We start from the raw sequence: 15,484 nt of genomic DNA, 5'->3' as shown, positions 1-15,484 counted from the left end.
ATCAAAATGAGCACGTTCAGTATTATGGTGATGTTATTGTTGTGCATTAATTATAATTGTTCACTAACTTAGGCTTTGGCTTAATGGTGGTGGTGGGGCAAATTAATTCTTATAGCAGCACAACGTTAACTCAACTCAATATATATACTAGGTGCTGCTTTTCTATGTAATGACTAGGTGCTTTCTTTAGTTTTTGATGGATTTTAAAGACTCTTTCTTCACTCCACTATAACTATATTTTGGAAAACGATTTTCATGTAATATAATCGTCTTAACCATATAACTTCCTCCTTGTATTTTCTTTTGTTTATGAATACCTATAAAATATAATATACTAGATGCATTTTGAGGGGTACCGTTCATTATTTTTCTGTGATTAGGTCTATTATATTTCGTTCTCAATGAAATTCACTCGAACTGTCAAGTTTATTTGTATTGTAAATCTAGCCCAGTCTATTTTAAAATTCTAAATCCATCCCTACAAGTAGTGTTAATATTATAAAACCAAAAGGTGGATATCATCTTTCTTTTGTCAAATAGTATAGCATAGCATAGCATATTGTCTGACACTTGTGTTAATTTCGATTACAATAAGTTTGAAGCACCAATTTACTTGATCATCGACTTAAATAATAATTAAAAGTTTCATAGTAATATTTTTAACAACATAGCACCAACGTTGATATTCATGTGTCTGGGAACTAATAATGGATATGGATATTTCTGGTTTTTGGTTGCTACCCAACCTTTGTGGTTGGGAGACCCTACCAACCCCGATGGTAGGGGGTGTGCTTTATGCGACTTCACCCACCAATGTCAAAGTGAACAGCCAAAGACCACTGTATGCCTCACCTTAGGAAGGTTTTCATAGCAATCAATTATTTTAATGTCCTGCTTAGTTACAAACCCTTGCTGCTGCTAGGTTCGGCATAATAGATCGATATTTGAATTTGCTCCAATCTCATCTTTTTCCAAACTAGAAAGAAAATATGACATGAAGCTTTATGAATATACAGGGGTGAAGTTGAAACTTTGATGGATGGAATTACAGAAATTCAACCCGCTATAGCTTTTATAAATAGTCAAAACATTATATATATCTTGCAGTTTTCATGAGCCAAAGATTACGTACATGAGATGAGAGAGTAGTTTCTGATGAGGTTTGAGATCACTCGAGAGAGTACTTTTCCTAACCCCACTTACTGCCCACAAATACATTATGCAAACCAAGCCCTACATCCTCCTTACTAGTCACACCATATTAATGTACAATTTTAGCAAATCTTAATTAATCACTGCATGCATATTATATTATATTATATCACCCTTATTGATCATAGGCAGATCTAGACTAGCTTAGCTAGCTTCGCATCATTGGCTCATCATGCCACGAGGTACGACACGACATGCGAGTGGCTTCTTCATCTCCAGAGACAGCCTCAAACACTCCGAAAGGTCCACCGCCTCTGCTGGAAACCACTTGAATTGGTGCAAAAGCCTAGCAAGCCACAAGTGGACGGTGGCTAAGCCCAACGCTTTGCCCGGGCACACTCTCCGGCCAGACCCGAATGGGGCAAGCCTAAGATCCGAGCCCATTATAGACACGTCCTCCTCGATGAACCTCTCGGGCCTGAACTCCGAGGGATCCTTCCAGATGGACGGATCGTGGGTTATGGCCCACATGTTAACCATTGCGGTTGTGCCAGCTGGGATGAAGACCTTGTCTACGTGGACATCATGGACCGCGAGGCGGGCCCATGATAGCAAAGGGCCTGGAGGGTGCATTCGGAGAACTTCCTTGACTATGGCCTGTAGATAAGGCAGGTTCGGAGGTCGGAGTCTTGCACGTGCCTGTTATTCCCCACGTGCGTGTCCAGCTCCTGCTGTGCTTTGGCTTGTATGTCTGGGTGCAAGACTATCCTCGCCATAATCCACTCCAGAAGTAGAGCAACCGTGTCTGTTCCTCGAAATATCATTTCCTGGATAATGTCAAATAAAAAACAAAGGTAAAGACAATGAAGATATCAAAAACCTAAGTGCAAACAAATCTTAGTGTATATATATATATATATATATATATAATAAATGTTAATTTAATTAAAACATTATTATACTGTGCATGTCCAGTCCACCAAGAATCTGAAGTTCCATGAAAAAATGGTAAATAGAAAGGAGATCAACGTGGAGAGCACAAAGGAGAAAATATAATATGGTGTTAGTGATCCAAAGTGTCTGGATCATGGATTCCCAGAAACTCGTACGGGATATGATTTTCTGAAAGTGGATAATCAATATTAATTAAATAATCCCAAAAGAATAACATTAGCTAGCCTGAGCAGGTCTCCATGATATTACTGTGGTCACGTCTAAGTTGAAGTTAATTACTAGAAAATAATTGAGAATCTTGTGGTCAAATACCAAGTTACAGTCTTACAGACAAGCTTAGCTATAATAGCTATGGTGTTATGTCATGAGGATTCTATACATCAAAATCTTGGAAAGTTTTATTAAACTCCTTTTCCCTGTTGCTGAGAGTGACTGAATGAGTCGACATGTTTTGGGTTGTCAAAAAATCATATGAACTATTGGGAAAAATATCCCACCTAAAGGTAGAAGATTACAGAGGCATCTGTCAAACAACATCTGTCAAACTATAAAACTATAAATGAATAAAAAAAGAAGAGAATAATAATATTTATATGTATATGTATGTGGATTCCCAAAGAGAAAACTTATATATAATAACTTATTTGTATTGTATCACATTATCATTTGTAACCCTAACCCTTTTAGAATACATGTAACAGTATATATAAAGAATAAAAAGGTTCAAAATCTGAGAAAGAAATAAAGAATTAAGAGAGAGAGAGAGAGAGAGAGATTGCTCACCCACAAAACAGCAGCCATGTCTGAATCAGTTAATTTATCCTCTTGGGGCAAAGCAAGCATGGCACTCAGAAAGTCATTGCCAGCACTGAAATCTCCTGCTCTTTTTCTCTCCCTCACAATTTGGCCCACGACACAGCTAACCTCAGCTGCCAATTTGTGACACTTTCTCCTCACACCATAAAAGTCTAAAAACCTCAGAGGAAAATAATCCTCCAAATTAGACCTAGAAATCAACTCATAACCTTGTTTCACCATATCATGCAACATTAACGTTAGATTAGAAGTTGAACTACCCTCCTTTTCTTCTAAACCAAAATAATTAGTGCCAAAAACACTCTCAATTATGTTACTCAAAGAACCCTTTTGCAATATTTCTTTCAATCCCACAACCCTATTTTCTTTCATCTCGTCCCAAATTTCCACTATCATTTCATTGGCCACTTTCTGCCTCAGGGCTTCTAGGCCTCCGATTCTCCTTGGTGAGAACATATGGACCGCTGCTATCCTGCGCAGATGGCGCCAATATGTCCCAGAAGGAGCAAACCCAATGGCACGCTCAAACATTAGCAACTTAGCCGACTGCTTAATCGGACGGTCAGAAAAAGAAGACCCTCCTAGGATTTCCCTAGCAGTGTCCGGATGGCTGCTGATGATGACACGTGTTGTGCCTAGGCTGAATGCCATGAGCCTGGTTGCCTTGAGAGAAGTTGCCATAGTGGACAGTTTCTGATGGGCAAGAGAACCCATTTGATGGGGCAAGAACCCCAGCACAGGCCACCCAACAGGGCCTCTGAGCTTTGGCCCTTTTGGGGAGTTTTGGTAATTTGACCATGCAAAGCCTCCAGGGACAAGCCAGTAGTTGAGGAAGAAGAAGAGAGGGAGAGTGAGAGCAGTTGAGAATAGGGTTTGGTGTAAAATTGTATTGGCTCCAAACCAAAAGACTAAGATGGAAAGGTTGGCGAGCATGAAGAGTTTCATTATTTGAAGTGATGGGGGACTAAGGTAGGAAACAATAGCTAGTGGAATTGCCTAGAAATGGAAATTTGCCGTGGGGATGGCATGTGGGTTCATTAGTATATATACTACCGTGTAAAGTTATGTGGGTTAAGGGTTTGTTAACCATGGTTAAGGCTTACGCAAGCCCAGCACCCCTTGTGATCCTTTTGAAGATTTTTATTGTGCAAAATGTTAAATTTATATTATTCAATTTTCAAAATTGTCACTCTTCAGAATTTTGGTGTTGCTCTTGCAGAATTTTGTGTATAATACTGTATTATTTGCATGGCTTGGTTGTTCTTGTTTGTGTGGCATATGGCTGTTGAACACGATATTTTTTATTTGTTTATACAAGCGATATCAGGAAAGTAAGAATCAAATTTAGAACTTTGAATGCATAGATAAATATCCTTAACAATTAGAGCTACACGCCCGCCAAAGATTGAGTTCAAAGAACTTATATTTGAAAATGATGGGGGAGGAGAGAACATCTAGTATATTTTGTTGTCTGCATGAGGGCATAAATTCCACATGGGGTTCACGTCGAAACAACATTTTTGGAAGCACCCCACCTCAAAATCAAGATCAGAATCATGAATCAAAGAAGACCATCAACGACGGTGGCCTGTTCAATGTATTTTCCCCTACGAGCATGTATGCACATGTAACATAGCATGTGTTTTGAAGATATGTATCATAATATTTGTCCTGTTTTTGGGTTCATTAGATTCATTTACTTACCACAAAAGAAAAAGGATAAAAATAAAAATAAAAACAGCTGGAAGGCAATAACTCCAAGATGTTCATTAACCCGCATTATACACACACACACACTCTGGTGGGTGGGTAACAATTTTCTGCTTTGTTTAAGCAGAGCCAAAATAGTCAATTCAAAGCTTGGATAGAAATGTGTTTGTTGTGTGGTGGGAGATCGGCCACTACACACAGATTCATCTTCTTCTGCTTCTTTTGTTGGCCGTACAAACTTTTATGATAATTTGGGTTTGTTTAATGTTGTCGAGCTGCTGACTAGCTTTTTTCGTAATTAAGTTAATTAGATGGATTGGGCACTGCAGCACTGCGATTCATTGAGCATAGAAATATTAGAAAATCTCGAAGAGCCTTTCTGTTTACGGATGCTTCTTCTCTGGGACCAAATCTGCAAATCCTACACTTGGACTCAAGATTGCCCCACCCACTGACTCTGCGTGCTTTGGTTATGCAGTCCACGTGTCACCAACAGCAGCTCATTTTAATGCCTCTATTATTGTTTTTAGCCTCAGCATCTCCAGAGGGAAAAACACTTATATGAAACGGAAATAACACTATTTTGTCATTCTCGATCAATCACATATACGTGTGATAATTTTTTGACAAATTATGATTGGCGAGAATAGCAAAATAGTGTTATCTCTGTTTCATTTAAATTTTTTTGCTCCAAAGGAAAATGTCAAATATTAAACATTAAATTTAAAATTAATGAATTACGTGGCAATTTGACATATAATATAGTTTACAATCCACATGATGTGTCAAATTAAAATATTATTTTATTACATATTGTTTATTAATTTACTACAATATAGTCACATTAATTGAAAAATAATAATAAAATAATGAAATAATATAACAAAGTCAAACAACCAAAAATAAAAGCAAAGGAGATAAATGTTATTCCAAGTAGGATTTAACATTTCGGTTGGAGTGAGTCTCAACTATTTTTTCTACCTACTAAAAGTGCTACGTTGGATTTAATATCTCCCTTGGGAGAAAGACTTCTATGAAATGGAGATAACACTATTTCGATATTCCTAGTCAATTATGCTATGATAAGCATGATAACACTTCCACGTGGTATAACATTATTGGCTAGAGATAACAAAAAAGTGATATTTTGCAACTAAGTTTTTCTCCTCCCTTAGAGATGAGCTCTTTTGATGTTTTACTTGGAAAGTGACATCCTCCGTCCCCAACTCTTAAAGGCAGGGTTGAATTGAAAATTACAAGTTGGGCCGAATCTAAATTGGGCAAGGAAACATGTTGGGGGCGGCTGATTGGATATTGAAGATGGCTTTGACCCTTCATCATCTTGGCCCAGCATTTAACCCCATTTAACCTCACCTGATATGTACGCCTTATGCAAGTGGTGACTTGAGGTCACATTTGGCGGAAATGCCATAAGGAGGGATTAAAATAGTATGGCGATCGATGCAATGCAAGTAATCCAACCGTAGCATATATGTATCTTGTTGGTATGTTATTTTGTTTAGACTAATCAACAGGTAGACGGTTTTCACACTTAACTCCATAAGTTTTCTCTCTTCCACTTTATCCATTTATACCTCTCTAATTCCCAAAGGACAAAAATCTAACTCACATATCGAAACAAGAATTCACCACTTAATGATTCAGATTGACAAATGACAATACAACATATGTGTAATTGACACAAGAACATAGTACTCTGTACATTAAAATCTCACAACTTTGTATATAATTGTGGGAACTTAAAACTCATTGCTAATGCATGCATTTAGCAAGGAAAACAAGATATCATATCACTAAGGACTGAAATATCAAAGATATTATCGTTTTTTGAGGAAAGGGATATTTTGGAACACAAACATATAATTATCCTGAAAAATATCAGGATAAACATTCTCTAAAATTTCAATCAAAATTTCCAAGGTTTTATTACAATTTTCATAATTTTTATTCAATTTTGATCAGTATCGATAATTTCCCAATATTTATGTGTTTTTGGACCCATGATATTTCCAAAACCCTCGATATTTTAGATCTGGGATATCACACACCTGTCGGCGGTGACATGATTTCCATTGTGTTCTCTATGAGACGATAAACATGTCGATAAAGTTTCAATTCAAGTGCAGAGCAAGCCATCAATTCAATTCAATCGCCCTCTGGTCCTTCAAACATTTACTAAAAGCAAGATATTCCTATAAACTACGCGTGGGAAAGGACCAGTGTTCATTGATCATTTTGTCGAGAGATTCAGAGAGTACATAAAAAAGGACCCTTCCCTTAATTTAATTCAAAAATTCATCGATGCGCGATATAAAGGCTTCCAAAGTTTTTTTATTTTTATATATAAATAAATCAGAACTTGCAAAAGCATAACCTATCCAGCAAGATGTCTACTGTGCAAAGATCCACTGGCAACTAATAACAACTGTGAGACTCTGACACTTTGATTTCGTCATATTTACCGGACCCCACCACCACATACTTAAAAAAAAACTAATTTAACAAATTAAAACCTCTTTCTAAGTCTTTAATCTGCAAAGACAGAAAGTCTCCTTCCTTTGCCAACCAAATAAACACAACCCATAAACCATTTGCTAACAAAACATATAAAACATATTTATGCATTTACCTTATTTTCAAGAGCAGATTGAGCCGACGCTAGCATCCAATAGTTCATCTATCAAGCAATATACAAGTTGCTCTCATCCAAAAGCACCCAATATAATTGGGGCCTATAGCCAATGCTGCATACCAACACACACACTAAAGCAGGAGCAAGCAAGAGAGTGACCAAAGATGAAATAAATTAAACCCCACAACAGCAAAGGAAGACACGTGGATGCCTCCTCCCCCAGCAAAGTCTCACAGCACACAAGAAATTATTAAAGATCATGAGGGCTCTCTGCTTTGCTCAAAGTATGAAAGGGAGAGTGACACTAAACAAACAATAAGCTCTGCATTACTTGGCCAACCTAATAGCTCCCCACTGGTGAAGGAGAGCCATTATAATGGCCTATGAGGAAGTGTTAAAAAATTAATCTGGGAAAAAGACCACCAATTGGTAGTCTGGCCAACAGGGATCCATCAAAGAGGACCTCTTCTTTCAAAAGAGAAAAAAAAAACCACAGAAAGTAGGCAGTCTTTGCGGCAAAATAAATATTAAATATATATTCCATGTTCCAGTTTCTTCTAAGGCTCTTCTAGCACAACTTGCAGACCACCCTTCACCCTTCACCCTTGAAGGAGGATCTCTTACACTTAGAATAAAACCCAAAAAAGCAACCAAAGTGGAATGCTTTTCTAACTATTGATGCTTTAACAATATCCTAACTATTTCCTAGCCTCCACCTACACACCCTTAATTAGTTATTATGGTGTAGAGAGCATCTTTTTTTTTCATTCCACTAATGGCAAGGTCTCCAAAAAGAATATGCCACATTTCCCATTACTTCATACCAATAATAGAAGAGGAAGTTGTTCAATAATTAAACATGATGAGGCATTCTAAGATTCTCTACATATCATTCCTGTGGGCAACTTAGCACCGCCCTATCAATTACTGAACAGAGAGCTCTCTTTCAACAAATTTTTTTTTACCAATCAATCAATCTACCAGGCTTGGCGACAGCAAACTATAGTTTGGTTAATATGCTTGGTTCAGATGTTTGTTCATCTCCATCAATAATGACTTATGCTGAGTTAAACCATTCTAACAACTTCAAGGCAACAAAATACATTCCAAAGAAGGGAAACAAACCAGAAAAAATGAAAAATGAATGCTTGGATCACTTGCTTTGACAAGGAAAATAAAGCTCACTCACCAAGTCTAAAGAGTGGTGTTAGGAAGACAAAGGGTTTTATAATTAGTCTAACAAAAAGTAAAAATTTTCCAAGTCTAAAACATTGCAGGAGAACTGCAAACTTATGAAGACAAACACCATCAAAGTTTCAACTAAGAAAAATCATTACATTGATGATTGTCATTAATTTGAGGGTCAATGTTGATGCATGAAAATCTGATCATTACTAAAAGAGGAAATAATCTGCATTGCCTAAAAAATCGTTCTAGCACTGACCAGACCAAGAGCCAAAAGAAAGAAAGGGAGCACCAGAATAAAGTAAGCCTCAACAGTTTATCCACTGCTTTGTTTCTTTCCAAGGATTGTGCATCACTACTTCTCACTACTTCTCAAGACACGGTCTCCTGTACTAAATACACTATGATAAATCTTAGGCTAAGTAGGAGATATTATTAGCTCTGTCCCAATGTAGTCAACTTAACATTTTCACAAATCAGAAATTGATATTCTACCTACAATTTAGCTTACAGGGGTTGGTCTTCTAAATAATGAAGGAGGTTGAGAAATAAATGGTAAGAAAACAACAAGGACCTTATACTACATATTTCCATGGAAGTATGAGATCTATAGGCAAAATGGTCAAAGGGAACATGCCAGTATCTCCATGTGCCGGTGTAAAACATGACACACATACCCTCTTGAAGGAGTTTCAGACTAAATAATGGCCTTCAGATAACATATTTGACCAATACTCTACTGTTACCACATTAAAGATTTTTAACAACTAACATACACATTAAAAATTCACCACTTGTGAGTGGAAACTTCTGTGTGTGTGCTCCCAATCATGGAGAAATACTTGACTTGGTGTGATGGTCACACTACATAGTAGTGTTACTAATCCACAATATGGTGGATGACAATGTTGATATTTTATGAACATAGGGTATAGCATCACACGGCTGTGTGATCCTCGCACCGAAAAATTACTCACAAACACAAACATGGATAAGAACATGTTCATCTGTGCAGTCCTAAGTACCTTCTAAAAGAATCATAAGAGATCTTTTCTACATGTTTATTTTCTTATAGGAAATTTTTTCTGATAAACACTTCAGAAATCATACACGCAAATGAAAATTTCATTTTGAAAGGTTACTATGAATATGGAAAAGTCTATTATAGTTTTATCTGACATAAATACAAGAATACAGCTCTCTTAGTCTAGTAGTACGTATGTTCTAAATGTTGGAAGAGGTAGCAAGTTTGAAACCCTCCCACCTCCATTAATCGGGGGAATAAAAAAAAAAGGGAAGAAGAAGAATAATGAACTCCATTATTTTCAAATTTCAACTACAGTCGTATACTTGGAATCCACTTAGATCTAGCACGAGTATGATAAGCTCATCATAAGAATGCTATAGGTACTTAATAAAGCTGTTATTATAATTATTAGTTTCAGGCTAATAATTGATCAATTAATGGAAATCCAAAATATCAAAACATTTTGTTAGCTCCAGAAAATTCAATTGCAGTTGTTTATATTATAAATGCTCAGATCATTATGAAATGAATTTCTCTATGAGAGAGACTACTCAGCATTCCCATTTTCCCTCCACTTTTCTGTGTGCGTGAACCTAAAAACAGGATTTGTAGCTCCAAACAATAACTTGACTAATATAGATCTCTTCTTCCCTTATTAACTCTGGAGTGAAACATTAACACAAGATAAACCAAAGAGATCTTCCTGAAAAATGGCCTGAATCCAACTAATCTAAAGACAAAATAGCCACGTTTGTTAAAGTTTGAACAACCAACTTTTAGCAGTCTCAAACTAAAACAACCCTGATTACCAAAGAGTAAGAATTCCACCATCTCTTAAAGGAACAAACCAAAACCCAAGTTATCTCCACGTTCATCTCTGGTCTTCAAAACAGAAGGGGGAATAAAAAAATTACATTGACATCATTCCCACACTGCTTCAGAGCTTTTTGCTGGACAGATTGCCAGAGAGAGTAGAGACCAGAGGAAACTCCAACAACACCGTTCACTCTGGTGATGTTTCCACTAGTACTGTCACCACTACAATAATGACCAAAACACAGAGAGATGGAGGGAAGAGAAGGCAGCTGATAGAGGAAAATTCATTATATTTGAAAGACCCATTTTTTTCATACAACCTCGACTCAAATTTTTAGACACAGATTGTGAGTTGAGGTTTTTGGGCGCACATTCCAAAGATTGAGGAATACTTTTCTTCTTTTGTCTTTCGCGTGTAGGTTATGAGATTGTATTTTGGTATCTTTCAGTGAAGTTGGCCACAATTAAATCCTTTCAGAAAGTTGGCTACAATTATATCTTTTTAGAAAGCTGGCTAGTTTCCATTATGCCACTTAGAAAGTGGTTTAAAAAATGATAATAAGAGAAAACATTCTAGACCGAACCCCAAGACATATTATACCACCAAAAAATGATAAATTCTGTGTAAAGCCTCTAAAGAGTACCGAAGAGCAAGGCAATAAGTAGCTCGATGGGAACCAAAAAAAACCAACCAACACAGATCACTATCCATTATTTTGTAAGAGAACAAGCAATTAACTCATATAAAAATGATATTCCTAATTAGAATAGCAACACAGAAAAAGTTATGGTCAAAATCAACATGTAGTTAGCATACCACATGATTTACTTGAATTACTACAACTCAACCAGATGAGTATCTTAAAAGAAAATATTAACCTTCAACCAAATGCACTGGAAGGGTTACTTCAGTCATAAGATATATAAAGCTTATCTTGGGGGTGGTGGTGGCATGTTGGATTTCGCCATTCCAACCCATGCAACAATGCCAACTGCAAGGATAACCCATCCAAATATGTCATACTTCAGATCACTGCTCTTCTTGGTCTTGGTCTGGAATCAAACAAACAATTTAATCAGAAGTTCCTCCTACGAATACAAAATGAAGCTTTCTATCATCTAGACAATGAAAAGCTTAAAATATCCTAAAGAAACATATACTTATGTACCCATATTTGCACATAAACAGGACTTCAAGCTAGTTTCAAAATATGGAAAAGATTATACAAGTAATCGAAGGTGAGTAAAGAAACTATTATTTATTGTAATCTAGTGCACTCGTACATTTATCTATATATTCCCTTTGTGGAGGTGGGGGTGGGGACACTTTGGACAACCTGTTACTTTAGATCCTAACCGCCACATCTTAGTCAAATTTGAAAGCAATATTCCATGATCCACAATTCTTATCCTTCTTTTATTTTAGCTGTAACCAAACAACACCACTGAATTAACCAAAAAATAAAACTTCCGACTACAGTTTTGGATATGTATGACTTTTCAACCAATGGTGACAAGGCAAATCAAGTTGTAATTTGATACTACAAAAAAGCAATATACTTATCAAATCACACTTATAAAATGGGCCAGCAGTGTTAGCCCATAAGCATTATTGCATCAGCATCGTTAGGTCCTTATGATTTACAAAATTATCAGATAACTATTACTTCAATCATTAATTTGTGCCAAGGATGTAGACTTCAACAATTCCATATCATATACAATCAGGTACATGTTTTAACCTTTAAATAGAATTGGAAAGGTAACTGAGCATGCGGGTCCCTACTTAATTATATAACCAAATAATAAGTTGAATGGATAATATACGAGAGAGTTGTTAAACATCTCAATCCAATACAATGTAATTTAATGTCGATAACAATTACAAACAGCCAGCTGACAACCAATACAGGAACATTTGTGGCCAAGGAAACAACAAAGAAACACACTGGAACAGGATGCACTTAGAATAAAGTAATAATTTGAGTGCCTAACCTTTGTACTGGATGATGGAGCAGCAGGTCCCCCACCCAGAATTTGCTGACCCATCCCTTGCTTATGGATCTCCATATGTAATTCTGGTGCCTAGGAAGACAGGAACAACAATTACCTATGTTGCACTTGTAACGTAGAATCAAACTAATATAATTACACAGGTATTAAACCAACTCCAAAGTTAGCAAATTTTTCGGTCCTAAGCTGGACAGTAGGAAGGCCTAGCCTTTACAGTATAAGATTGCTTCTTATTACAAACAACAGCCACATGCCATGGTCCTATAAATGATAATGTCCCTCAACAATCGCCCTCTTACCTTCACCACAGTTAGGACTTCAATCCTTCCCAACCTATTATCCACCTCATATGGGATGAGGTAACTTGGGTCCACAGACCCAAGGCTCTTTGTGCTTTGTAGGCCTGGGCACGAACCGGTTTGGAATGGTAGAAGGCTCTTCCGTTAACCAAACCAAAGACTTCGGTAGACCATTTTCTCTTCTGTTAACCAAACCAAAGACTTCGGTAGACTTCGGATCGGTTAACCTAATATTCGGTTCGGATTGGCCGATACACCGGTAGTACCGTAATAAAAACATACTAATAAAAATACAATTTATAATACTTTCACATAACATAAGTTCTTGAACAAATACACCAAATTATCCTTGTAAAATATAAAAATCCAATAGTCCAATTCATCTAAATATGAAATCAAATAACTTAGTCACTATATCATTCAATATGTACTCAAGATGTACTAGGAGCCACTTGTGTTTGTTGTTTGAACTTTTGAGTGTTCTTTTTATTGAATTCTCTACATTTATGTAAATGATTTTGACATTTGTTCCGTGTTGGGTTCCTTAGTTTTTCATGCTGAATCCAACCACATAAAGAACATAAAATTTGGATCAACAGTTGGAAAGTTACAGGTAAAAAACGGGACAAAGGTCGAAACTGAAAAACATAGGAAGTTCATAAATTCCTCTATGACCAAAGAGTGCTACAGTAGGATAAGTGATAAAGAAGTGATACAGTGGTGGCGATAAAGCAGTGATACAATGGTGAGAAAGAAGTGATATAGTAGTGATACAAAATGTTGATTGTATTTACCTTTGGTTTCTTGTTTTGTATTTAAATAATAAAATAAGTATAAATATCAGATCGGTACGGGTTTCCGTTGGGTTAGAAATTTTGTTTCCGTTAACCAAACCAAACATTTCGGTATGGATCGGATCAGAATAATTAAAATTAAAAAATAATTATTTAACCAAACAAATCAAACCAAACCGTTGGTACGGTATGGTCAGTACGCGGATAATTCGGATGAGATGCCCACCCCTGCTTTGTTTGGTTCTTTAAGCCTTTGTCCCCATGGTACCAAAAATCATGATATAAAAGAAAACCTCTTGAGCCCACCAATACCTATACCCAACTATATAATAATGTATGGCAGCAATTTAGGATCTGTACCCTTCGATATGAAGGTTGCCATAACCCAGGCAATACCAGTTCTGAATTTGCTTCACCTTTTAACTTTATTACTTATGAACTTCCTCATCCCACTGTATTACATCCTAGGCCTCTGAACTTAAGTTAATTCGAACATTCCAATCAACCACATTAAAAACACTCAGTTCTAGTCAATAGCTAAGATTGCCAAGAGAACTCCTGGGTCGAATCTACAAAAAAATTCATAATACAATACCATATCACTAACAGAATAGCTTTCCAAGGGAAATAACATTAGAAATACCTTAGATGTGACTTCTAAGGACTTCTGATAAAGCTCGTTACCAGGATCCTGCAAAATCAAACCCAATGTAAATCCTCTCTTCAATTCTAGGATATTCAAATACAACAAATATTGAGAATTCAGAGAGGCAATAAATAACCTCATCCGCAGCCTTTTGGAAAAATTCAGACGCCTTATCAAAATAAGGCCTTGCCTCGTCGAGGTCAGGGGTCAGAAATGCGAAAGAGGTGTGGGCATTTCCTAGGCACCATAGTGCATCATGCTTCGCCGGGTTTATTTGCAAAGCCTCCTCCAACTTCGAAATCGAATCTAAACAAATATCGTGTTCAATTGCATTCTTATTACAGAAATTAAATTCCAATTAAAATTAAAAAAAAAACACTAACACAGCTTCTAATTAGGGTTTAAAGAAGCAACAAAAAAATTTGATCAAAATTACCATTAATCATGCCCTTCGAATCTGCAAGGCTTTGAAACTGCGATAGTTCAAGCAACGCTCCTCCCCATTTGGTTAAATTCTGCACCAAAATAACAAACGGGTGAGTTTACCATTAAGCAGATGTAAATTGAAAATCACTGAAAAACGAAAGCAGATAAGAACAGAGAGAGAGAGAGAGAGAGAGAGAGAGGCACGAACATCGGCATCGAGAGGGTTCTTGGCGTAGTTAACTTCGGCAGTTTTGCGAGTGTGCTCGAAGAGCAAAAGGCGATCGAAGTCGTCCTGAGAGAATTGCATGGTTTTGGATTCAGGTGAGTGACGGCGATTTTGGGGCCAAAGGGTTTGTGGCTCACTGTCTGGAACTTATTAGGGTTTGCAGTTTTTGTTTTTGTTTTTTTTTTGGTAGGGGCAGACAAACAAGTAGAAAACTTCACCTTGCGCGACACACCACGGCCATGCCTAGAACCGCCTTCTTAGGATTTCGTGGTTCACACGTGTGCAATCTGTCACTCGCCCACGCGGGTCCCGAGTCCGATTTTCTTCCTTGTTTAGAAACTTTCGGAGATTTATGAAATCTTTTGCTTTTTTTTTTTTTTTTTTTCTTGTAAGGATTATTTTTTTATTTACATCCAACCCATGATGTTTTTCAGGATTTTAAAAAAAATATCATTAAACTTATGGCGTGTTTACTAATTAGAAATTAAAATTCTCATCAAGAATTGGATTATACCTATGGAGGATTCCTACTTTTATTTTACATCAAAGAATTAAAAAATAAATGGGATTCATACAAAATTAGGAATTGAATTCTTTATTTTGGAGAAATTCAATTCTTGGGTGGGAGTTGATATTTTAATTCATTGATAACTAACTCATTAGGAATTCATTTTTTTTTTATCTTCACACAATTTTTAAAATTCCAAATTTGTCATATACTTTAACTTAACAACGAGGATATTTTAGTAATTAATACAATTCCTATC

General features: G+C 36.5%; 1 protein-coding gene and 1 pseudogene across 2 annotated transcripts; both read right to left on the bottom strand.

The window, feature by feature from the left end:
• Positions 1-1,045: 1,045 nt before the first annotated feature.
• LOC103322126 (cytochrome P450 78A5-like) lies at positions 1,046-3,926 on the bottom strand (annotated as a pseudogene). The gene is made up of 2 exons (XR_016124787.1): positions 2,890-3,926; positions 1,046-1,979 (listed from the first exon to the last, which is right to left on the bottom strand). The product of XR_016124787.1 is annotated as a cytochrome P450 78A5-like (transcript).
• Positions 3,927-11,047: 7,121 nt separating this feature from the next.
• LOC103322065 (mitochondrial import receptor subunit TOM20) lies at positions 11,048-14,935 on the bottom strand. The gene is made up of 6 exons (XM_008223929.2): positions 14,700-14,935; positions 14,502-14,580; positions 14,202-14,371; positions 14,063-14,110; positions 12,309-12,398; positions 11,048-11,366 (listed from the first exon to the last, which is right to left on the bottom strand). Exons 1-6 carry the CDS (start codon positions 14,796-14,798, stop codon positions 11,244-11,246), a joined length of 609 nt encoding a protein of 202 aa, XP_008222151.1. The 5' UTR covers positions 14,799-14,935; the 3' UTR covers positions 11,048-11,243.
• Positions 14,936-15,484: the final 549 nt, after the last annotated feature.

The sequence above is a fragment of the Prunus mume genome, linkage group LG2, assembly GCF_029339155.1.
Source record: "Prunus mume cultivar Tortuosa linkage group LG2, ASM2933915v1, whole genome shotgun sequence".
In the NCBI taxonomy this organism is placed as follows: domain Eukaryota; kingdom Viridiplantae; phylum Streptophyta; class Magnoliopsida; order Rosales; family Rosaceae; genus Prunus; species Prunus mume.
Note: the sequence above shows the minus strand (reverse complement) of the source record. Positions and strands in the feature narration are given on the sequence as shown.

Bases quoted from the DNA above. Each gene is read 5' to 3' on its own strand.
- LOC103322065 (XM_008223929.2), bottom strand. From the start codon at position 14,798: ATGCAATTCTCTCAGGACGACTTCGATCGCCTTTTGCTCTTCGAGCAC. The intron at 12,399-14,062 runs GTATTTCTAATG...CTGTCTTCCTAG, and splicing joins CCTTAGAAGTCACATCTAAG to GCACCAGAATTACATATGGA. The intron at 11,367-12,308 runs GTTAGGCACTCA...GTTTGATTCCAG, and splicing joins CTCCATCATCCAGTACAAAG to ACCAAGACCAAGAAGAGCAG.